The sequence below is a fragment of the Rhineura floridana genome, chromosome 3 (assembly GCF_030035675.1).
Source record: "Rhineura floridana isolate rRhiFlo1 chromosome 3, rRhiFlo1.hap2, whole genome shotgun sequence".
In the NCBI taxonomy this organism is placed as follows: Eukaryota; Metazoa; Chordata; class Lepidosauria; order Squamata; family Rhineuridae; genus Rhineura; species Rhineura floridana.
The window spans coordinates 207,519,943-207,544,616 of record NC_084482.1 but is presented as its reverse complement, the minus strand read 5'-3'; the positions used below and the strand labels follow the sequence as shown (position 1 = coordinate 207,544,616).

The 24,674-nt window shown below is 43.1% G+C and overlaps 2 protein-coding genes across 5 annotated transcripts; both read left to right on the top strand.

Annotated features, from left to right (window-relative positions):
* Positions 1-399: 399 nt before the first annotated feature.
* LOC133382427 (zinc finger protein 501-like) lies at positions 400-11,121 on the top strand. Its single transcript, XM_061622146.1, has 3 exons — positions 400-648; positions 1,734-1,863; positions 9,184-11,121. Exons 1-3 carry the CDS (start codon positions 586-588, stop codon positions 10,380-10,382), a joined length of 1,392 nt encoding a protein of 463 aa, XP_061478130.1. The 5' UTR covers positions 400-585; the 3' UTR covers positions 10,383-11,121.
* Positions 11,122-16,818: 5,697 nt separating this feature from the next.
* On the top strand, positions 16,819-24,097 carry LOC133381340 (zinc finger protein ZFP2-like). 4 transcript variants are annotated; one of them, XM_061620339.1, is made up of 4 exons: positions 16,819-17,045; positions 19,236-19,359; positions 21,138-21,923; positions 22,896-24,097. In XM_061620339.1, exons 2-4 carry the CDS (start codon positions 19,236-19,238, stop codon positions 23,879-23,881), a joined length of 1,896 nt encoding a protein of 631 aa, XP_061476323.1. In that variant the 5' UTR covers positions 16,819-17,045; the 3' UTR covers positions 23,882-24,097. The 4 variants fall into 4 exon arrangements, with proteins under 4 accessions (XP_061476323.1, XP_061476320.1, XP_061476321.1 ...); XM_061620336.1 differs by having other exon boundaries at positions 16,820-17,045; positions 22,893-24,097; XM_061620337.1 differs by lacking the exon at positions 16,819-17,045 and adding an exon at positions 17,058-17,209 and having other exon boundaries at positions 22,893-24,097.
* The last annotated feature ends 577 nt before the right edge of the window (positions 24,098-24,674 follow it).

Sequence of the window (24,674 nt, the reverse complement as noted above, 5' to 3'; positions counted from 1 at the left end):
GTATTTAAGGGCCTTCAATCTTTCAACAGCAGATACTGGAGACATGCAAGGGAGGGCTTTATGTCTTCTGTTTGGGCTTCCCAAAGACATCTGGTTGGTCACTGTGGAAAACAGAATGCTGGACAAGATGGGCTTTTGGTCTGTTCAGCCAAAGAATTCTTATTTTTTAAACAATCCTCTGCTGCCAATATGTGAAAATATATATTTTTTAAAAGGACAGTTATGAATCAAAGTGCAAAAGGGAAGAGAATGTATCTCCCAGCTGTCTGATTTCTCTTCTTGGGTCAAATTTCCTTCCTCCCACAATTTGCTTGCTGTGAACTGCAATTCCCAGCAGCCTTTACAAATCTCTCAGAAATGACCAACAGCTGGCCCCATTTATCTAACCAAAACCACAGCTAGGAGAGAGAAGTGGCTTGAAGTGCAGGGGTAAATCATAAATTCACCACCACCACCTGCTTGCAGGGGGAGGGGGATTTGAATCTATCCAGAGCTCAAGATAAAACACCATGGGATTTTGCAGAAAGTTCTGAAGGCAGGGATTCTTATTTCTGCTCTGCCCTCCTTCCTGCAATTGGGTTGGTGATGGGACAGGGGTTGAGTACACTGTCCATCTTAGAAGAGGATGTACAGGGCATACCAGAGTGGGTAAGGTTGCTTCTTTGATATTGTTAATCTAGTCCTTAAGTCCTTATGTGACTTCTTCAGGATCTGGAGGGCCTGGGAAATAGACATTGCCTGTTTCAAAGCCCTTAACCTGGAAGGAATGTTTGAAGCTTGGGAAAGCTGGTGGCCCTCCAGTAGATTTTCTCTCCCATCAGTCTCAGCCAGTATGGTCAATGGTAAGGAGTCATGGGAGTTGCAGTTGTATGGGGAGGGCCATAGCTCAGCGGCAGAGGAGCTGTCTTGTATGTTGAAAGTCCCAAGTTCAATCCCCACCATCTTCACCTTGGGCTGGGAGAAACCCTGGAGAGCAGCTGTCAGTCAGCGTAGACAGCACTGAGCTAGATGGACCAATGGTTTGACTCATGCTCAGGAGCTTCCTACATTCTTGCGTAGTCCAAGAGGCAGCTGGACAGCCATCTGTCGGGAATGCTTTGATTTGGATTCCTGCATTGAGCAGGGGGTTGGACTTGATGGCCTTATAGGCCCCTTCCAACTCTACTATTCTATGATTCCAGCAAGATCTGGAGGGCTGCTAGTTCCCCATCTCTTCCTTAAAGCGTTTGGGCCACAGCTTTTGAACAAGGGTTTGTTTCAAGTGATCTAACACCTGAAATCTCATTTCATATTGAGGTGTATCACTACAAGAGCTCTGAATTGGGTAAATGGTTGTTTTGGGTTCAGTCACTTTGGGGACTTGCGTGAGCCTCCTAGACTAGGATTAAGACCACCGAGGTGCCTGGCATTGCATATGCTCCAGTCTCTGAGGCTTCTCTGGCTGTGTACTCACCACACATTTAAAGCACATCCCTCCCTAAAGAATCCTGGGAAATGTAGTTACCCCCTTACAGAGTTACAATTAGCAGCACACATAATTCTCCCCCCTTTTGGAGGGGGGGGGGAAACAAGCTTTAAATATGCTTTAAATGTGTGGTGTTTGTGCAGCCTCTCAAGAAATACAGCCCTAATTTCTCAGTTGTAACATGGCGAGTGAAAGATGGAGGGCAGGCGCTTTTTCTCCAACTGGAACAATAGGTCCCTGTTGAAATGACTCCTTTCTGCTGTTTCAGATGGTACTGGATGAAGAAGCACAGGGTGCAAATTCTTCTGTGACAGGCCAGGCTCCATCTGTTGTCGAGGAGAGGCAACTGCGGAAGGAAACGGAGCAGGAACATGTTAATAGGGAAGCCAGATCTTTGGGTAAGAGAGATCTGCCTTTCTGCACCTAAATTCTGGCTGCTCTGAAACGTCTTTCTGGGCTGAGTGGTGGCTCCTCAGAATCTTCATACTATATACTTTCTATAAAAGTATAGGACTTCTGCTCGCACTCTCTTTTTGTGTTGGAATCGCTTTTTAATATGTTTTTAAACCTTTATTTAAAAAAAATATGTTTTTAAACCTTTTAAAAAATATGTTTATTAACCTTTTATTTTAAGATGTCTTCATAGCTTTTTTAAAAAAATGTTTTTAAAGTTGTTTTGTTTCAATATATTTAAGGTCTGTTTTTATGATGTTTTAAAGTGTTTTCAGTGCTTTTGTTTGCCGCCCTGGGCTCCTGCTGGGAGGAAGGGCGGGATGTAAATCAAATAATAAATTAAGAAATAAATAAAGTAGTCAGGAATAGGGAAGAACTGTCCTGATGCATTCCTATAACCATTTCAGAAAAAAAGTAAGACACTGTTCTGGGCAGAGCTTGGCAAAGTTACTTTTTTGAACTACAACTCCCATCAGCCCAATCCAGTGGCCATGCTGGCTGGGGCTGATGGGAGTTGTAGTTTAAAAAGTAACTTTTCCAAGCTCTGTTTCTGGGTTACACAGGGCCTAGGATCCTAATTTTTCCACTGGAACATCCAAACCGACATATACAGGAATATAGGATTGCTCCTTGTTTTTGACAACTACTGATAAGCAAATTCTCAAGCAATTGAATACTGTATTCCCTTGGCTCAATTGAGCTCCTCGCTTTGGGGAAGGGAAAGAGCAGTTGTGCAAGGTGCCTTTCAGAGGCACCGGGAAACTCCTGCTACCAATTTTGGCTGTGGCAGGGGTCCTTATTTGGCCCATGAGGCTGTTTTCCCCAAGCCACCCATCTGCCCCACAGCTGATGTAATATGGTAGCCCCACACTTGTCAAAGTGGCCCACAGTTAGGAGTCAGGCCCACTGGCTGGGTCCTGTTCTTCACCCCCTGCTCTACAATGTCACATAAGCTGTCCAGCGATGATGGTTGGAAACATAGGAAGCTACCTAAAAGTGAGTCAGAGGTCCATGTAGCTCAGCATCGTCTGCACTGGCTAGCAGTAGTTCTCCAAGGTTTCAGGTAGGGCACACTCCCAGGCCTACCTGGAGTAGCTGGAGATTGAATCAGGGGCCTTCTGCATGCAAAGCAGATTCCCTCCCACTGAGCTATGGCCCTTCCCCATCTCTGAGAGGTGGATGCTATTGAAGGTGGTGTCCTGTGCAAGTGACTTGTTTCTTACGGGAAAAGCTTCAAGCAGAAATCCATTATCCAGAGATAAATTGTGATGAAGAAAAAACGCAAAGAATGTCTGATTTACACTGGAGTAAATCAGAGCTCTGGGATATGAATCCATAAATAAATTTGACTCATTTAAGTCCATTTCCTTGAAAGAGCTCCTCTGAAAAGGGGGCTGGTGACCCAACTGTTTTCTCTGCACCCGGATTAAAGTTTCTTCTCCTTAGGGTTGACCCATGCCTTTTTCTAGCCTTGCCTTCTTGTATTCACCCAGGGAAGATGTTTTCGGCCAGTGGTCAGAGAGTTGGAGAGGAAGAACTAGAAGCACCTGTCTGTCCCTCACACATGCACACATCCCTTAAGAAACTTTGTTGTAGTTGTTATGTGCCTTCAAGTCGATTACGACTTATGGCCACCCTATGAATCAGCGACCTCCAAGAGCATCTGTCATGAACCACCCTGTTCAGATCTTGTAAGTTCAGGTCTGTGGCTTCCTTTATGGAATCAATCCATCGCTTGTTCGGCCTTCCTCTTTCTCTACTCCCTTCTGTTTTTCCAAGCATTATTATCTTTTCTAATGAATCATGTCTTCTCATTATGTGTCCAAAGTATGATAGCCTCAGTTTCATCATTTTAGCTTCTAGTGACAGTTCTGGTTTAATTTGTTCTAACACCCAATTAGTTGTCTTTTTTGCAGTCCATGGTATGCGCAAACCTCTCCTCCAGCACCACATTTCAAATGAATTGATTTTTCTCTTACCCACTTTTTTCACTGTCCAACTTTCACATCCATACATAGAGATTGGAAATACCATGGTCTGAATGATCCTGACTTTAGTGTTCAGTGATACATGTTTGCATTTGAAGACCTTTTCTTGTTCTCCCATAGCTGCCCTCCCCAGTCCTGGACTTCTTTTGATTTCTTGACTATTGTCTCCATTTTGGTTAATGACTGTGCCGAGGTATTGATAATCCTTGACAAGTTCAATGTCCTCATCAAATTTAAAGTTACATAATTCTTCTGTTGTCATTACTTTAGTCTTCTTGATGTTCAGCTGTAGTCCTGCTTTTGTGCTTTCCTCTTTAACTTTCATCAGCATTTGTTTCAAATAATTACTGGATTCTGCTAGTAATATGGTATCGTCTGCATATCTTAAATTATTGATATTTCTCCCTCCAATTTTCACACCTCCTTCATCTTGGTCCAATCCCACTTTTCAGGGTGATAAAATACACCCCTGTCTCGCACCCTTTCTGATTGGGAACCAATCGGTTTCTCCATATTCTGTCCTTACAGTAGCCTCTTGTCCAGAGTATAGGTTGCGCATCAAGACAATCAGATGCCATGGCACCCCCATTTCTTTGAAAGCATTCCATAATTTTTCATGATCCACACAATCAACGGCTTTGCTGTTATCTATAAAGCACAGGGTGATTTCCTTCTGAAATTCCTTGCTCCGTTCCATTATCCAACGTATATTGGCGATATGATCTCTGGTGCCTCTTCCTTTTCTAAATCCAGCTCGGATGTCTGGCATTTCTTGCTCCATATATGGTAAGAGCCTTTGTTGTAGAATCTTGAGCATTACTTTACTTGCATGGGATATTAAGGTAAAAGTTTAATAATTACTGCATTCCCTAGGATCCCCTTTGTTTGGAATTGGGATGTATATTGAATGCTTCCAGTCTTTGGGCCATTGTTTAATTTTCCATATTTCTTGACAAATATTTGTCAAAATTTGGGCAGATTCAGTCTCAGTAGCTTGTAGCAACTCTATTGCTTTGCCATCTGTTCCTGGTGATTTGTTTCTTCCAAGTATTTTAAGAGCAGCTTTCACCTCACATTCTAAAATTTCTGGTTCTTCATCATACGGTTCCCCCATGAATGAATCTGTCATCTTTGCATCTCTTTTATAGAGTTCTTCAGTGTATTGCTTCCATCTTCCTTTTATTTCATCTCAGTCAGTCAGTTTGTTCAACATACCTACTCTTGGTTTAAATTTCCCCTTAATTTCTCTAATATTTTGGAATAGGGCTCTTGTTCTACCCTTTTTTGTTGGTCTATTTCTTTACAGTAACTATTGTAATAGTTTTCTTTGTCCCAACGTACGCTGGCCTATCATTTTGAGGATGAAGTTGTTTGACTCTATGGCGATTTAGATGCTTCCTGTTATGGTTATATTTCCAATGGAAGTATCCAGTGCTGCATCTTGTCTGACTTGGTGGGATCAATTTCAATTTATGCACGTGGACAGGGTGCTTGCAGGGATTTACCTGGCTTTGTACCCTCTCGATCCCTGCCCATTTTGGCTGATGAAATTGAGGTGGGGGGGTTGACTGGGGGGGGGTTGAGGTCATGGTGAATGGTTCTTTGTGTGGAGGAGTGGTGCCACCTGCACCATGAAGGAAGTGGTGGTGCGGCTACTACTGAAAAAGCCAGCCCTGGACCCAATGGATTGCAGCAACTATCATCTGGTTGCAAATACCTCCTTTCTGGGGAAGGTGATTGAGAGGATTGTGGCAGAACTACTGATTATCTGGTTCCATGCTAGTCTGGGCAGAGGCTTGGGTTTGGGACAGAATCCTCTTTGGTCACCCTGATAGATGACCTTGAAGGAGAGCAAGACAGGGGGAGTGCAACTCTGCTCCTTCTTCTTCATCTCTCAGTGGCTTTTGATACCATGAACCATGGTATCCTTCTGAACTGACTCTGCAGGATGGGCATCAACGGCCCTGTGCTTCAGTGGCTCTTTTCCTATCTGCAGGGTCAATGTCCACAGAGAAGCATTGGGAAAGTGCTATAGGGTACTACAGAGCACTTTTCTGTTGTGGCGCAGCAATTGCAAGTCCTCTTGGATGAAACAGATTATCTTGACCTATTCCAGTCTGGCTTCAGGCCTGGTCATACAACTGAATCGGCCTTGGTTGCCCTGATGGATGATCTTTATAGGGAGAAGGACGGGGGAGTGCGACCCTGTTATTTTGAGCCAACTTAGTGAGATGGGTACCGGAGGCACTGTTTTACAGTGGTTCTGATCCTACCTCCAGGGTTGTTTTCAGAGAATGGCATTGGGCAATTGTCATTGGACCCCCTGGCAGTTGTGCTGTGGGTGCTGCAGGGTACAATCTTGTCCCCCATGCTGTTTAACATGTATGTGAAGCCCTTGGGAGCGGTCATCAGGAGATTTGGGGCAAGGTGTCAGCAGTACACTGATGACACCCAGCTCTATTTCTCTGTAACTTCTCAATTGGGAGAGGCCATGCAAGTGCTGGACCAGTGCCTGGACTCAGTGGTGGGCTGGATGAGGGCCAATAAACTGAGTCTGAATCCTAGCAATGTGGAGGCGCTGTGGGTTGGTGGTTCCTGAGTTTGGATAATTGGTCAGTTGCCTGCTTTGGATGGGGTCGTACTCCCTCTGAAAGAGCAGGTCTGTAGTCTGGGGGTGCTCCTGGATCCATCTTTGTAGCTAGAGGTCCAGTGACCTCAGTGGCTAGGAGAGCCTTATACCAACTTTGGCTGGTAAGACAGTTGCAGCCATTTCTGGACCACGATAGCCTGACCACTGTTGTCCATGCACTGGTAACCTCCAGGCTGGATTACTGTAATGCGCTCTGTGTGGGGCTGCCCCTGAGGTTGGTCTGGAAGCTGCAGCTGGTGTAAAATGTGGTAGTGCGACTGCTCACTGGGGCAGGATGCCATTAACATGTCACCCTGCTGCTGAAAGAGTTGCACTGGCTGCCTATTAGCTACCAGGCTAAGTTCAAGGTTCTGGTTTTGGTATATAAAGCCCTATACAGCTTGGGACCAGGATACCTGAAAGATTGTCTTATCCTTTATATACCCAGTCAGTCACTACACTTTGCAGATCCTCCTCCTGCAGATACCATCTTGTCAGGACATCTGTTCCGCACAACATAGGAAGTGGACCTTTAGTGCAGTACCATCTACCTTTTGGAGTTCCCTCCCCTTAAATATTAGACAGGTGTTATATCTTTTTGGCACCTGCTGAATATCTTCTTTCAACAAGACTTTAAAGTAAAGACCTTATCCCAGTCCTTGTCTGCATTGGAATTGCTCTTTAAGATGGTTTTTAAAGATTTTTTTAAAAGATTTTTTAGAGTTTTGTTTTAATATATTTTAAAGTCCATTTTTATGATATTGTAGAGTGTTTTTAGCATTTTGTTTGCTGCCCTAGGCTCCTAATGGGAGGAAGGGCGGGATATTAAATAAATAATATCCCATTTCCAATGCTATTCAACATGTTTGAAGCCATTAGGAGTAGCCAATAGGAGTTTTGCAGCAAAATGTCATCAGTACTCTGATAATAGCCAACTTTACTGGCAACATATTACCCCTCTGCTGAGAGAGCTGCATTGATTGCCAATTTACTGCTGGCCCGGGTTCAAGTGTCTTGTGTTAATTCACAAAGCAAACCAAATACAACTTGGACCCAAAGTACGTTAAGGGCCGACTGATACCTTATGTTCCACTTCAGTTATTGAGAACCTCTCATGGAATCCCATGCCCTGGTAGTACCCCATACCCCTGAGGTTCAGTCAGCCTTTACTAGGGATCGAGCCTTTAGTGTGGCAGGCCCTGACCCATAGAACTTCCTATCAGAGTAGGCTTGGCAGGAAACATCTCTGTCTACTTTTAGACACCTACTGAAAACTGTCTTGTTCAGACAGTCCCTTGGAACACAAACTTCTTTTTCCAAACCCATTGTTATTCATCTCGTTTTAATTCTGCACGTTGTGCACTGCCTTGCTGTATTTTTATGAAAAGTGTGTTTTAGAAATGTTTATATAAATAAATATTCTGGTTTTTCTCCTGTTTGAACTTGTACTATTTGTTTAAAAATTCCTTGGAGGAATTGTTGAGGACGCAAGTGGAGAGAGTGTTGTTGTATCTGGGCACTGTAAGAACAAGGTACTGGAGTAGTTGGGACTCTGGTCTAAGCCAGCAGGGATCTTCTTCTGTTCTTAGAGCATTGCACTACAGAAAAGCCTAAAAAAGGTCTCCAGCAATCCATGTGAGATTGGGACCACCAGGGAGTATTAGGGAGGGGCAAGAATTCCACTGAATTCAGATTTAGCACCAGATTTTTTGGTGGTCCACATTCTCCATCTTTCTGGAGTGATCCTATTTGCTCTGAAATGCAGTGGCTTTCCCCTTATACCAAATTTTCCCCCTTGAATATTCCCTCGAATACATTCTTTTGCTGATTTTATGCACAATGCTACAGGTTTCTCTCTGTCTCTCTCTGTGCCCCTGTCTGCCTTTCTCTCTCTTTCTGCCTCTCTGCCTCTTTCTCTGCTCCCTCGAAAAATCCAAGCAGAAGGAAGCAAGCCAAGCCTTACCCATATTAAGGACTTAGGCTTGCTGAGGAGGAAGAGGTGGTGGGGCTGGGGGGCATTGAATGCTGCTTTTCTCCTTTGCTTTCCAAAAGGAAAAAAAAAACACTCTGTTAATGTGAAAACTGGCCAGGCTCAGTCACAGCAGAGGAGGAGGTGCCAGCAAAGTTCCTTTGCTTTCTGTTATCAATATTTTCTTTCAAATTATTGATATTTTCTTTTGCAAATATTATTTTCTTCCATTTATTAGACCAATAAAAGCAGCTGATAGCAGACAAAGAATAAACTCAAATCAATACTCCCTGTTAGGTCGATGGAATGCATTTGAAACTCACCAGCCAATGGATTCCATCCCTCGGGAGGATGTAACTTTCTGTAGGAAAGGTTCCCAAAGCAGTCTCTTTAGCACAACTGGGTTTTAGGGAATCATTAGTGAGTGCCACCCTTGGAGCTTAGGGACAGGGAGTACAGCAATTTAAATTTGGAATCCTAGAATGGATAGGTGAAGCAGACATGTAGAGTATCTCATTTGCTCTCTAGCAGGGTCTGTCCAGAAGAAAGATTTGACTCCCACTACAGGGGATAGCCACCTCTAATGAATGAAATGACACCAAAACACATTTAGGGGAGAGCCAAATGCTGTTTTGCTTCTCTTTTGGGTCCCATCATGTTTTTCTCTTTATTTTGGCAGGTGATGTGCAGGTGATTGAGAATGAGGGAGCATCATATGAGATATTATCAGAAGGATCTCAGTATGAAGAGGTGAACTTCACACAGAGAATTCAGATGGGAGAGAGACCCTATCAATGTGAACAATGTGAAAGAGGCTTCCGTCTTAAGTCACACCTCAGTATACACAAAAAAAGTCACTCAAGAAAGGCATCCTATGAATGTGAACTATGTGAAAAAAGCTTCAAACACAAGTCAACCCTCATTGTACATCAAAGAATCCATTCAGGGGAGAAACCTTATGAATGCAAATTATGTAGGAAAAGCTTCACTCAGAAGACAAGCCTTACTGTACATGAAAGAATCCATACAGGGGAGAGGCCATACAAATGCTCAGAATGTGACAAAAGGTGTAATTCTCAATCTGACCTTAATAAACATCTAAGAACCCATACTGGGGTAAGGCCTTATAAATGCTCAGAATGCGAACAGAGCTTCAGGTTCAGCAATACTTTTAAAGCACATCAGAAAACCCATACAGGGGAGATGCCATACAAATGCTCAGTATGTAGCAAGATGTATAATTCTCAATCTGGGCTTGTTAAACACCAAAAAATCCATAGTGAAGAGAAGCCTTATAAATGCTCAGAATGTAAACAGGGCTTCAGGTTCAGCACACACCTTTCTGCACACCAGAGAACCCATATAAGGGAGAGGCCGTACGAATGCTTGGATCTTGGCAAGGGCTCTACTTCCCAATCTGACCTTATTAAACATCAAAAATTCCACACTGAAGAGAAGCCTTATAAATGCTCAGAATGTGAACGGAGCTTCAGGATGAGCACCAACCTTATTGCACATCAAAGAACCCATGCAGGGGAGAGGTACAAATGCTCAGACTGTGGCAGAGGCTGTACTTCTCCATTTGACCTTATTAAACATAAAAGAACCCACATTCCAGAGAGTCCTTATAAATGCTCAGAATGTGAACAGAGCTTCAGGTTCAGCACACAGCTTAATGCCCATCAGAGAACCCATAGAGGGGAAGATCCAAACGGTGACATAAGCTTTGCTTCCCAATCGAGCTTTATTACACATAACACAATCCATCCCCCAAAGAAACATTTTATATGCTCCAAGTGTGAACGCAGATTTGAATGTAGTGGAAGCCTTGGACTACATCAGCTAAGTCATAAGGAGGAGGCACCACCGAAATTCTAGTACTGCAGAAAGACTCTTTTGATCAATCAAATGAATGAGCATAAGATAATTCCCACTAGAGGGAGCCCATGAGATAATTTTTCAGCATGTAAAAAGAGTTTTTATCATAGTGCACACCTTATTTCACACCAAATAATCCATAAAGGGGTGAAGTTCTTACCAGAAACTCCCACTATCCCTTGGTGATCAGATGGAGTTCTGCCTTGAGGGCCTTGCATATCTGAGTTTGGGAAGGTATTTAACCAAAGCAAGGTCTTGTATATGGTTACCTTATGTGGAACTCCCTGCCTAAGCTTTTACAGTTCTTGAGTAGCTTTGATTCTTTTAATGAAATGATTTTAACAAAATATAGTTGCTCTTTTGATTGCCCAGGAGAGTAGTCAAAGAAATGACTCTGTTTTCACGTACTGCAATTAACAGCCATTAGACATTATGTAATTGTTTATTGCAGGAAAGCTGTGGAAAGCTGGATTGCAGCAAAGGGTTTTGTGATTGTTAGGGTGCATCACACATCAGGGAAATGATAGACATAACTGTGGAGGGAAATTCATCAACATAAGAGAGCGCTGGAGAGGCAGAGAGATGTCCCAAATGCTTCTGTTTCCCCATTCTTCCATTTCTCTGTGTAATTCCCGTAGCTGGATCTCCTTTTTAAATGCATGTTTTATTTTGTATTTGCGTCTGTAAATATTGGAATGTGTTTGCTCTATTCACCAATAAAGTTCTTTTGTGTTTTTTTCTTCTGCTTCTATTTTCTTACTTTCATCCCTTATCAAAGCTGAAGTTTTACACTGCAGCATTTATTAAAGCATTGTTGATTTAAGATATTTATATGCTGCTTTTTAGGCAAACCTCATAGTGGCTGAAATTAAAATGTTTTAATTTATGCTTATTGTTTAATACTATAATAACAAAGCCAAGACAAGTCTTCAAGGGAGAGCTGCTTCTTTTTTAAAAAAATGAAAGTTGTGTTCTTCTTGGCGATCACTCGTGGCCGAGTAAGATTGTCTGCCAAAATAAAGTCTTTAACAATGGATCCGTCTGAATCTGTATCCACCGCCAATGTGCCAGTCCATGACTAGGGGCTTCTGGATTTCACAGTCCTGCCCCCGTCGCCATTCACCAATCGCCACAGGACTTTTGTTACGGAAGACGCCTGTGCGTGAATTTGTTTTATGTGGAGAGATCAGCACACAACAATCAACACACAATCTTGACAGAAAAAGGCTTTGATCCAATGGCATGGGTACCACAACGATTGGAAGTCCTTTATCTGCTGCAGCCATCTGCCTTCACAGCTGTTGTAACATACACATTGTTATCCTCCATCTGTTCTGCCATTGAGGACATTCTTGGAACGTTCTTTGTCTGGTTCCTCTCCCTTGACCTTACCGCCATGGGTGACCCTGCTGGGAGTACATGACTCCCGGCAGCATCGCTCATAGGATTCATTGGAATGCACAAGCCCACTCACCACTACAAGGTGATGATCCAGCAAGGGGAAGGCTGTGTATACACCATGCATTCAAAACATATTTAAAGCATGTGGGTGTAATGTTGAGGAGTCCAGTTCATGTGTTGCATGTGTTCAAGAACCCTTTTTTTTAAGTTGTTTTTTTAATGTTTTTAACGCTGTTTTGTTTTAATGTATTTTAAGATCTGTTTTTATGATGTTTTAAAGTGTTTATAGTGCTTTGTTTGCTGCCCTGGGCTCCTGCTGGGAGGAAGGGCAGGATATAAATCAAATAATAAATAAATAATAAATAAACTCAGGCAGCTGAGGAGAAAGATTTCTCATGGGCTTTTCTCATACCTATTGTTTTGAGTTTGTTATAAAGTATTTTGGTTACCTTCCTTTGTGCCAAGAGTGCATTTTAAAATGACTCCCTCCTCCAAGAAACCCTGGAAACTGTAGAGGGTGCTAGTAATTGCAGCTCTGTAAGAGGTAAACTACAGTTCCTAGGATTCTTTTGAGGGAAACCATGTGCTTTAAACGTATGGTGACGTCCCACAGGGCAGGATCGTTCTTGAGTAGCTCTGTGTTTGCAATGGGCGAGTGGGAGAGGCTAAAGATCCATTGGAGAGTAGCATTGCCCATAAGAAGGGACTTGCCATGGGCCCGTTTAGTGTAGCCTTCTGTTCTCACAGTGGCCAACTAGAGGCCTTTCAGAAGACTGAAGGATGATTTTGGCACAACAGCACTCTCCTGCTCATGTTCCTCAACAACTGGTATTCAGAGGCACTATTCTGTTTCACTGGATGACCCAGCTTTTCAAATATTACGAGAGAGGGTGAAAAATTTCTGTCTACTTTCTCCATGGCATACACAATGCTATACGTATCTGTCATGTTCCCCCACCACTCACCTTTTTTTAAAAAAAAGTTTTTTTTATAATCCTCCTAGTTACAGGAGTGGAGGCTACTCCTTTAGAGTTATGCGTTATTGCCCTACTAACTTGGGTCTGTCCTCAGGCAGCAACCACCTCCCTGCCTTCTTACTTGCAACCAGTCCAGAGGGTAGCCTTGGCTGTCAGCTTCCTCCTCCTCAGTTTTGCCCCTGTAGAACTCAGGAAGGTGGAAGATAGGGACAAAACTATAATTCAGGGATGGGGGACCTTGTTCTTCCAGATGGTCCTGACCTGCAACTCCTAGCATCCCTGGCCATTGGTCATACTGGCTAGGGCTTATGAAAGATGGAATCCAAGAACATCTGGAGGGCCAAAGGTTCTCCATTCCTGCTATAATGAGTTCATAGAATCATAGAAGAATCATAGAGTTGGAAGGGGCCTTGTAGGCCATCGAGTCCAACCCCCTGCTCACAGCAGGAAATCCACAGCTAGAGCATCTCCTGCAGATAGCTGTCCAGCCTCTGCTTGAAGACATCTAGCGAAGGGGATCCCACCACCTCCCTAGGCAGTCGGTTCCATTGCCGAACTGCCCTTACTGTCAAGAAGTTCCTTCTAATGTCCAATCTGAATCTACGCTCCTGCAACTTAAAACCATTAGACCTAGTCCTACCCTCTGGGGCAGCAGAGAACAAATCTGTACCCTCCTCTATGTGACAGCCCTTCAGGTTGGCTCTGCCTATCCACCTTCTGTTAGGCTCCCTGTCTTCTGCCATGCCCAGTTCCAGTAGGCATCAGCCACCACTGAGTAACAATCAGTTTCACTGTGCATTTTATGAAAGACCATTGTATTTTTAGACCAGGAGTGAGCAATCTGTGTCCTTCTAGATGTTGCTAAACTACAACTCGCATCATCCCTAACCATTGACCATGCTGTCTGGCCAATGGGAACTAGAGTCCAAAAACATCTGGAGGCCAGGGTTCCCTGCCCCTGTTTTAGACAATGGGGGGTGTTCTCATAGAATAAACATCTAAAAGTTCTAATAACAGTGGGATCTCTTCCACTCATCTGGTTGCGTTATACATGTTGGAGATCATGTTGTTTAAAATCTTGAATCCCTATGGAAAGGGAGACAATTTTATTTGCTCCTTGAAACACAAATGGGCACAGCTTTCAAATTTAGGCTGCAGTTTTCAACATGTGGGGTACGAAGTAAAACCCATCAAACACACAGAAGGATTGTGGAAAACCGGATGGTGGACTAGATGGCTCTTTGATCAGATCCAGCCAATATTAAAAATATGTTGACAATACATGAAAATGAGGAACAAAATAATTAACAGGAAGGCTATAAATCAAAGTGCAAGAGGGAAGAATAAAAGGCTGTGTACACACCATGCCTTTTAAGTACATCTCCCCTCCAAAAAAACAAATCCTGGGTAGTGTAGTTTGTTAATGGTGCTGGGAACTGAAACTCTGTGATGAGAAAGCTACAGTTCCCAGGATTCTTTGGGGAAGCCACATGTTTTAAATGTATGGTGTGTATGCAACTTCTCCTTCTTCTGAACCTCTCACCAGAACCAACCAACACCTGTAGGTGATCAGATGGGGTTCTGCCCTAAAGGCTTGGAGTTTCTGAGTCTGGGAAGGCATTTAAACAAAGCATTGCCTCTTGTGCTCACCTTATATGGAACTCCATGCCTAACCTTTTAAGGTGAATCTATCAAAGTCGCACTTTCAAAAACAGCATGAGAACCAAAACTTAGCAATCCTTTCAAATTCACATCTTTCAACACAGAAGAGGGATGGATGTTCCAAAAGTGTCTGTTTCTCCATTCTCCCATTGAAATGTGCATTGCTTATGCATGTCTCCCCTTTCAATGCATTTTTAATTGGGTAATTGTTTTTGTAAGTATCAGAATGCATTTGCTCTGGGATGGGGGAGAAATTCGAATCAGTCCTCATTTCAATCCGGTTTTAGGTCCGGTTTTGGCACTGAAACAGCCTTGGTCGCCCTGTATGGTGACCTTTGTCGGGAGAGGGACAGGGGGAGTGTGACTCTGTTGATTCTCTTTGATCTCTCAGCGGCGTTTGATACCATCGACCATGGTATCCTTCTGGGGAGGCTCGCGGAGTTGGGAGTTGGGGGCACTGCTTGGCAGTGGCTCTGCTCCTACTTAGCGGATCGTCGCCAGAAGGTAGTGCTTGGGGAACATTGCTCAATACCCTGGACTCTCCATTGTGGAGTCCCTCAGAGGTCGGTTCTGTCCCCCATGCTCTTTAACATCTACATGCAGCCTCTGGGTGCGGTCATCAGGAGTTTTGGAGTGCGTTGCCATCAGTACGCTGATGACACGCAGCTCTACTTCTCTTTTTCACCTTCTTCAGGTGAGGCTGTTGATGTGCTGAACCATTGCCTGACCGCGATAATGGACTGGATGAGAGCTAATAAACTGAAACTCAATCCAGACAAGACTGAGACACTGTTGGTGAGCTCTTTCCCTGCTCAGATGGTGGATGCTTATCCTGTTCTAGATGGGGTTACACTCCCCCTGAAGGAACAGGTTTGTAGTTTGGGGGTCCTTTTTGACCCTTCCTTGTCGCTCGAGGCTCAAGTGGCCTCGGTGGCACGGAATGCGTTTTACCATCTTCGCTTAGTAGCCCAACTACGCCCCTATCTGGACAGTGACGATCTCGCCTCAGTTGTTCACGCTCTGGTAACCTCTAGACTGGACTACTGTAATGCGCTCTACGTAGGGCTGCCCTTGAAGACCGTTCGGAAACTTCAGCTAGTGCAAAATGCGCCAGCCAGGCTGTTAACGAGGACCAATCAGTCCGCGCATATAACACCTGTCCTGGCTTGCTTGCACTGGCTACCTATTTGTTTCCGAGCTAGATTCAAGGTGCTGGTGTTGACCTATAAAGCCTTACACAGTGTGGGACCACAATACCTGGTGGAACGCCTCTCCCGCTATGAACCTACCCGTTCACTTCGTTCAGAATCTAAGGCCCTCCTCCGGGTACCAACTCACCAGGATGCCCGGAGGACTGTTACTGGATCTAGGGCCTTTTCTGTGGTGGCCCCCGAATTGTGGAACAGCTTACCGGAGGAGATACGCCTGGCGCCTACGGTTCTTTCTTTTAGGCGCCAGGTTAAGACCTGGTTATACTCCCAGGCATTTTAATGTTTAACGTTTTATGTTTAATGTTTTAGTTTAATGTGTTTCTCTCTGTTACTGATTTTATCCTATATTGTATTTTAACTCCGTTTTGTACACCACCCAGAGAGCTATTAGCTATGGGCGGTCTAGAAATGAAATAAATAATAATAATAATAATAATAATAATTTAAAGGTGACTCTATCAAATTCACACTTTACAAAACAACAGGAGAACCAAAACCAGAGCTTGGAAAAGTTACTCTTTTGAACTACAACTCCCATCAGCCCCAGCCCCATGTCCACTGATTGGGCTGATGGGGGTTGTAGTTCAAACAAGTAACTTTTCCAAGCTCTGACCAAAACACAACCATCCTTCCCGCATCTGAATTTTGTGATGCAGTTCTCCAACCAAGCGGTATTTACAAAAATGCACATAATACGGGGAAATTTGCATGAACTTGACTATTCTAGTAAAAATAACATACAAAGATGCATTATTTCAAGAAAGAATACTTGCAAAAATGTGTGGATGAGTCAACACTGCATCCAAAAATCTGTTTAGTATGAGAAATCCACACTAAAATGCTAAAGAATTTTCAGGAAAAGAAAAGATAGGTGTGAAAACATTAATTTTAAAAAGGGCGTGTATCCAGCTATTTAAAAAACCCTGGAAATTGCAGCTTGAGCGCTGTCTGTCTGTGACCAAGGGTAGAGTCAAGAAAAACCCTTTAAGGTGAAAGAAGAGATGGGTCTCCTTTCTATCCAGAGCAAAGTCGCTTAAAGGGGAGATTGATGATGGTGCGACTGAAAAAGTGCCTCACAGCCTTTCCTACCTCACAGGATTGGCATGAGTGTGCCCTTTTTTTGACAAGAGAAAACTAGTGAAAGCTGAGCACCAAACTCATAAACTAGGACATTCCTGATCAAAGTGAAGGAGTGAAGGAAATAAAATCCTCAGCTGTTTCATAGCAGGCTCCCTTCCTCCTGAAGATTCTTCCTCCTGTGAACTACAATCCCCAGCAATCCTTGCAAACCTCATAGAAATGACCCACAGCTGGCCCCTTTCAACTTAGCAAAGGCTCAGCCGGGAGACAGAGAATGCTGGGGGAGCGGATGGCAGAAGAAAAGTCATAAATGTGCCTGCTAAGTGCTCAAGGTGAGAGGGAGGGGTTGTTTTATGTACCGCTATCTAAATGGAGAAATGAACTCACTGTGTATTCTTTTGCATGCATTTTACCTTTTTTGCTGGGAGCAGCAGCTGCTGTTGCTTTGGACTGCATTGTGGATCTTGATTTGGGGAAGGGATCTGGATGAATTAAGGTAAAAGTTGGTTGAAATGAAGAAGACACAGGGAGATTCCTGGGTGAGAAAGGGGAATATTGCTAGGGAAGAAAAAGAGTTGGCAAGAGACCCACTCCCCACCCTCTGTGGCAGGTGAAGAGATGGGGGAGAGCGTTTTGCCCTTTACATACATTGAGGGATGCCCTTGGAATGGCTGTTCTTGAACAGAGCTTTGGTAGAACTTCTCCTGCATCCTTTCCCAACCTTTAGGTCCCCAGATGTTGCTGGACTACAGTTCCCATAATTTCTGACCACTGGGAACACTAGCTGGGGCTGTTGGGAGTTGTTGTCCAGCAACATCTGGGAACCCAAAGGTTGGGAGAGGCTGTAGTGGTCATCCCAAATCAAAAGGAAAAACTGCCCAGTGTTTTTATAAAGGCTTTCAGAGGGGAAGGTGTGTGAATTTTGTACTAGCAAAGATAACAGTCTTGTGGTTCTTTAAGGACTAAAATGCTGAAAAGCTTAAGATGAGGAGAATGATCATTCACAAGTGTAGTTTATCTCAGTCATCCCAGTTTGGCAATATTAATTCCCACCTGTATTACGACAGGACAAGACAACCATTGTCTCTGTTCAGGCAAAACTGATAGGCTCAAACCTACTGATAATTTCTGAATTTTACACTGTGATATGTGAGAATGGCATTTCTTAGGTTGAAAGCAGTGCATCCTCAGAAACTGACATTCATTATTTTCTCTAGAAACTGACCTGCTTGTCTTATGTAGAAGGGTGTTGAAAAGGCATTGAAAGATGACAGCAGATAACCGAGCCCTCATTGTTGTGGTTGCTAACGTTAGGTCCTGCAATAGTGTTGCCTGTATGAGTCCATATAGAGTCAAGAATAAGCTGGATATGGTCCCTGTGATGTGTCGCAGTCAAGAGGCCTGCTCTTGTGGATGAATAGCTCTTTTAGATTAGGTAAGCAAAGTGAGGATGACCACCAACGCCTCCATAGAATATGAAGATATTATGGTCAAAAGGATAAGAGACTGAGCAAAAATAGCAGTTCCCTTGTATAGATACTTATTTACATGTCTTCTGATTGGGTTCCACATTTTGGAAAATAAATAGTGGTTACCATCTTGGAGATGGCTGGTTGGTAGGTGTTGATTACAGTATTTTCCATTCTATCTCCACCTTTTTTTCCCCAGGCTGAAATTCAGCTTTCCGGTCTAGATCACTCCCATTTCTTCTTCTTGTCTTCTGCTGCTTTGCTACTTCTGCAAAGTGATCTGTGGAGGACCAAAAGTTCACTGCCCCACCCAAGGGACAGATGAGACAGTTTTCAAAGTCTTGTTTCTGTGAGGCAGGGGGCCTTTTAAAGGGGCAGGAGAAAAGATCTCTGCCCATTTCACAGCCAAGAAGGGAAGTTGCTTGCGGGCTGGGCATGGAGACAAGGAAGGAAACAGCAAAGGCAAATTCGACAACAGCAGTTGCAATTGCGGGCAGGGTGATTTCTCTGCATTGGCCCAATATAAAGATGGGAAGGCTGGACTCCCCTTTATTGCAGTTTAGACTCCAGCTGACCAGCTCAACTCTCTCTTTAGCGAGAGAGAGAGTCCCAGGTTTGGTTTCAATAGCCACAGGTCCATCCAATATTTACTCCCTAGTCACAATATTTATTTAGAACCAGAGTGGGGAACCTCTGGATCATGGACCAATCTGGGCCTAGCTGGGGCTTCAGTCTATCCCACAGGGCCATTTTTTCCAGACCTTGTCCACCAGCCATCAGCTGATGTCTCTGATCTTTTAAAGCCTTTGTGAGTCTCCCTCTGCTCCCCCTTTAAACCTCCAAGATTGGGAGCTTACATGGGGAAGGGGAAAAGAAGTGCAAAGCCACAAGGGAGTTTTACAGGTGGGCATCCCTGAGGCCAAATTTGGCTAGTGAGGCCAATCCTGATAAGGATCTGGCCCACGGAGCCAAAAAGATTGCTCAGTAGAGGGTTAGGCCCTTATATCCAGAGGTGTCATTCTAACCTGAAAGAGCTCCCCTCTTCTGTTTCAGATGGAGTTTGAGGAGATGGCTCTGAGTTTGCCAGACCAAGCTGTATCTGATGTTGAGCCGAGAAAGCTGTGCCCAGAAATCAAGAAGGAAAATGAAGATAAAGATTTGGAATCAAGCATTTTGGGTAAGGAGGGATAAGCCTTGCTTGTGCCTGAGTTCTGGGTTGCTCTGAAGGTCCTCCCTGGGCATACCTCAGTTGTGGTTTCTTCTATTCCTACAGGAAGTTCAGGGGTAGTCACCTTCAGAGTACATATGGCTAGTTCTACTTAGAGTAGACCTACTGAACTTGATAGACATGAGTAATTTAGGTTCAATAATTTCAATGGGTCTACAACAAGACTAGTTTTGGATACAACCATAAATCCCCCCCTCCACTAGCCAACTTTGATGGGGGGAGAAGCCGGACCACCCAGCTGCCTATTGCCTGCATTGAGCAGGGAGTTGGTCTCGATGGCCTTATAGGCCCCTTCCAACTCTACAATGCTATGATTCTTTGATTCTGTGTCAGGTGATTGACACCTTTTAAAGGGGAAAAGGGATCACTGTAGCCATCTGTGTTGTATCTCTGGGGTACAGGCACATCAAAGGTACATGTCTTCCATGGGCCACAGCTGGCAAAGAGGTCAAAGAAGACATTGACTCACACCTGGCCTATTGCATGAAAGGTTTTGGTTGCATCACATGTCTTCATTCGCCTACGGTCTGGGTTCTTTTCAGCAATAAGCAAAGCAGCTTTCAGCAATCCACTATGGATTTGGGCCAACAGGGAGGAAAGGATAATGTCTTTTTTTGGAAGAGGTATACTTGCAGCCTGCCTAAACTGCAGTGGGTTTTAGTGAGCCTGTAGATACAAGGTTCCCCAACCTGGTGCTTTCCAAATGTTTTGGACTCCCAGTTGCATTAGCTGTGCTGGTTGGGGCTGATGGAATCTATAGTCCCAAACTGACATGCTGACTGATGCTAGTGGGAGTTGTAGTCCAAAACTACTCCCAGGTTGGGAAGGCTACTGTACTAACATCAGGCAATGGTCCTGGGTAAGAGAAGCCAACCAGTTAACGTTTAAATGGGGAATCTGAATGATATGAGGAAGGCAGCCATGCTATACCAGTCATTACCTTCCTAGTGGGGTTTCTGTAGGGAAAGGGTGTGGCCACCTATTCTCTGTGAAGAGAAGCCCGTGTAGGTAAAGCAGAGCTTGGAAAAGTTACTTTTTTGGACTACAACTCCCATCAGCCCAATCCAGTGGCCAGGCTGGCTGGGGCTGATGGGAGTTGTAGTTTAAAAAAGTAACTTTTCCAAGCTCTGTAGGAAGTGTTGCCAACACATCAAATTCATGAGATACCAGTTTGAGGCTTTGTCACTCCCTCAAGAAATCATTCCAAGAGTCCTTACACTTCTCCTTAGCCTGGGACTCCAAGGGATCACTAGGTAAGCCTAAGCGCTCCAGTTTTTCATCTGAGACTAAAATAGTAGATGCTAAAATAACAGCGCATTAGGACTTGGGGTGAGAGATCTGACTGTACCACTGTTGTACCTCCGGTTTCTGGCCCCCCCCCAGCATCTTATATAGCCACTTCTCTCTTGTGTGCTACAAAAACTTCTTTGAATCAAGAATTAAAGATATTGCTCTATGCTCCCAGGAAAGGAAGACCATGAACTTCAGGAAGCATGGCTATTTAGCTCCACTGGAGACTGGAAACGTAAGACTAGGTTATCTACTTAAAAGAACTTGCCTGTGAAACTGACACAGTGGCAAGACCTAATTCAGGATATTAGGCAGAGTTGAAAGAAAAGTCAGCCATGGCTATAATATGTTATCCATTCTGAAAGATTAAACTAACAAACTGAATTCCTAACTTCCCAACTTGGTGTAGCATTTCATTTCTCTTTTTAATTCAACAGATAATGTGCAGAAGGGTGAGAGCAAATTTCAAAAAATGACGGAGGATGAAGAGGAGAAACTGAACTCCCTCAGTCTAAATGAACTAAGGCAGCAACAGGGAAATAGCCCAGAGCTGAGGATGGCTCTGGTAGAAGCCTTGGTTGAACAAGGACAACAAACAGGAGAGACACATATGAAGAGTCTTGATAATCATTTGAGAATCTGCACAGAAACAGAAACAAATCAAAGCTCAGGGTCTGAGGAAAGTAGCAGTCAGAACAAAAAATCTACTAGATGTTCCACAGTCCGTACAAAGAAAAAACAGTATAAAATAACTTACAAAGGGAAGACACCCTATAAATGTGAAAAATGCGGAAAGATCTTAAATCAAAGATCACACCTGATAGAACATCAAAGAATTCACACTGGGGAAAAGCCTTATCAATGCTCAAGGTGTAGTAAAAGCTTCACTAAAAACTCAGACCTTACTAGACATCAAATAATTCACACAGGAGAGAAACCATATCAATGTGAAAATTGTGGAAAGCACTTCAATGACAAATCAAACCTTAGAGCACACAAAAGGCGTCATATAAATAAAAAGGACTCTAAATCCTCAGGGTGTGGGCAAAGCTTGGGTCAGAGTTCAGATCTTGCTAGGCATCAATGGACTCACACAGGAATGAAACTAAATAAGCATGAAAAATGTGGAAAGAACTTCAGCCACAAACCAAGCCTTAAGGCACATCAAAGTCCTTGCACAGAAGCCAAGCAAGAAGATAACTACTTGGAATCCAGCCTGTTGGGTAAGGAGGAGTAAGCCTTCTTTGTGCCTCAGATCTGGAAAGTTCTGAAGCTCCTCCCTGGGAATGCCTCAGCCGTGGTTTCTTCTCTCCTTTCAGGAAGCTCAGGGGTAGTGACCTTCAGAGTATATATTTTATAGGAATCACAATCTCTGTATTCTATTTTTTGTAATAATATAGACTAATGCTTGAAATTAGTGTACCTAATTGTAGAATTATTTTCTTATGAAATGTGTTTCTTCTTCATTTTTCTGAAATAGCGTTCAGTTGTAGGGAGAAACATACCTACAATGTTTTAGAGCATTCTATGATATCAGAGAAGCTCATCCAGTAATTAGGGCTGTCAGTGCATTGAGTGCAAGTAAACAGGCAAAAAGCTGTTTTTAACTTTATTTTATACTCATAGCCACATACCTGACATTGCTTGGGGATTCTGAAAAGCCAGATAAATCAGTGCAGTTCTGAAAGTTTCAGGCCACCATCTTGATTCAAATATAGATGAAAACCTGTTCCTTGACCTTAGGAACCAATATACAGAATTTGGTTATGATATCTTAAGAGGTTTCCAAACGTATAACGAGCAGACAAACAAGTTTCCAAAATATATAGTAGAGTAATATTTCTCTTTATTTTGTGGGAGGGCTGTAACTTGGTAGTAGAGCATTCAATCTGCAAAATTTCCAGTGTTACTCTACTCTGAAATGGCTCAATAAAACAGTAGATGCTTAAATAACAGGGCAGCAGGATTTGTAAGTATTTTGGGATGAATAGGATACTATACGAGAAAGGGGGGGATTAGTAACGAGCTGCCACTCTGCTAGCTCCCAATCTCTACCCATCCAGCATCATGTATAGTATCTTTTTTTGTATGGACTATGAAAGATCCTTTGAATCAAGATTTAAAGATCAAAGTAACAAACTGAATCTCTAACTTCCCAACTCTGTGACATCTGGTTTTTCTCTTTGATCCAGCAGGAGATGTTCAGGAGAGTGAGAGTAAAACACACAAAAGAGCAGATGACGAAGAGGTGAAACAGATCTTCCTCAGTCAAGATGAACTGATGCAGCAAGAGGAAAACCACACAGAACTGAGAACAGATAAATTGTTTGTCTGTCAGCATGAAATCTTGGCTGAACAAGGAGAACAAACAGAGACACATATGAAGAGTCTTGATGATCCGTTGAGAATCTCCACAGAGAAGAACTCAAATGAAAGCTCAGGGTCAGAGGAAAACAGCAGTCAGAGCAAAAACCCTGCTAGATGTCCAAATCCCAACACAGAGAAAAAACAGTATAAATGTGAAGAATGTGGCAAGAGCTTCAGTTGCAGGTCAAGTTATTTTAGACATCAAAGAAGTCACACAGGGCAGTATAAATGTGAAGAATGTGGCAAGAGCTTCAGTGACAGATCATACTTGAAAGTACATCAAAGAATTCATTCAGGGGAAAAACCTTATCAATGTTCAAGGTGTAGTAAAAGTTTCACTAATACCTCAGACCTTACTCGACATCGAAGAATTCACACAGAGGAGAAACTATATGAGTGCAAAAAATGTGGAAAGAGTTTCAATAACAAAACAAACTTTAGAAGACACAAAAGGTTCCACAAAAAGGAAAAGCCCTTTGAATGCTCAGAGTGTACAATATGTTTCAGTCAGAGATCAGACCTTACTAGACATCAAGAAACTCACACGGGGGAGAAACCCTATGACTGCCTTGAGTGTAGAAAAAGCTTCAGTCGAAGCTCAGACCTTACTAGACATCAAAGAACTCACACAGGGGAGAAGCTATACACATGTGGAAAATGTGGAAAGAACTTCAGCCGCAAACCAAACTTTAAGACACATCAAAGATGCCATACAAGGGAGAAACCCTACAAATGTTCACACTGTAGTGAGAGGTTTGATGAGGAATCAAACCTTCATGAACATGAGAATGCACATAGGATGGAAACCATGTAACTTCTTGGAATAAAATATAAGCTCCAGGTGAATGTTCAGGATCTTGAATCCATATGGAGGGGGAGACTGGGGAAGGAAGGAAAAGTTTGAAAGGCTTCTGAGGGTCCCTATCATTCAACAGAAAGATAAAATTGGTGTAGTAGGTACTGCTGTTTTTAGATTATTTCTGTAATTATTGAGGCTTACTAATAAAGTTGTGCGTATTTTGTTTTTGAACTCTTAATTATAATTGCCCCTTTTCACAACAATGCATACAGCTTTCAAAATTAGGCTGCAGTTTTCAGCATACTGAATAGGGAGTAAGATCCATTAAAAACACAGAGGAGACCTTCTTTTGGGTTAGCATGCATAGTTATCCCTAACTTTATTTAGCACATGCCAGTCATTTTATTATGTTTGTGTCATTAATTTCCCCTTTCAGTTTGGTTTCAGTGTGAGATTGCCTGGTGTATGCAAACATATGTTCTATAACTGTGTGTTCCTTCAAGAAAGGTATTGGTTTATTTATTTATTTATATACTGCCCTCTCACAAAACATCAGAGCAGTGTACAGTAACAAAAAAATAAATAAAAAGCAAGACAGCAATTATTAAAACAACTGGCTACTCAAGAACCATTTTAAACAGCAGCACATCCTATGTTACAGAATTAATTGCTACAAAATGTTTTGATGCACAATGGGTTAAGTGGCTTTAGAGACATTCATGCAGATTCTTCAGAGGCAGATCAGGCTCCATCTGCTGTCAAGGACAGGCAGCTGCAGAAGAACTCAAGCAGGAAGATGAGGATGGGG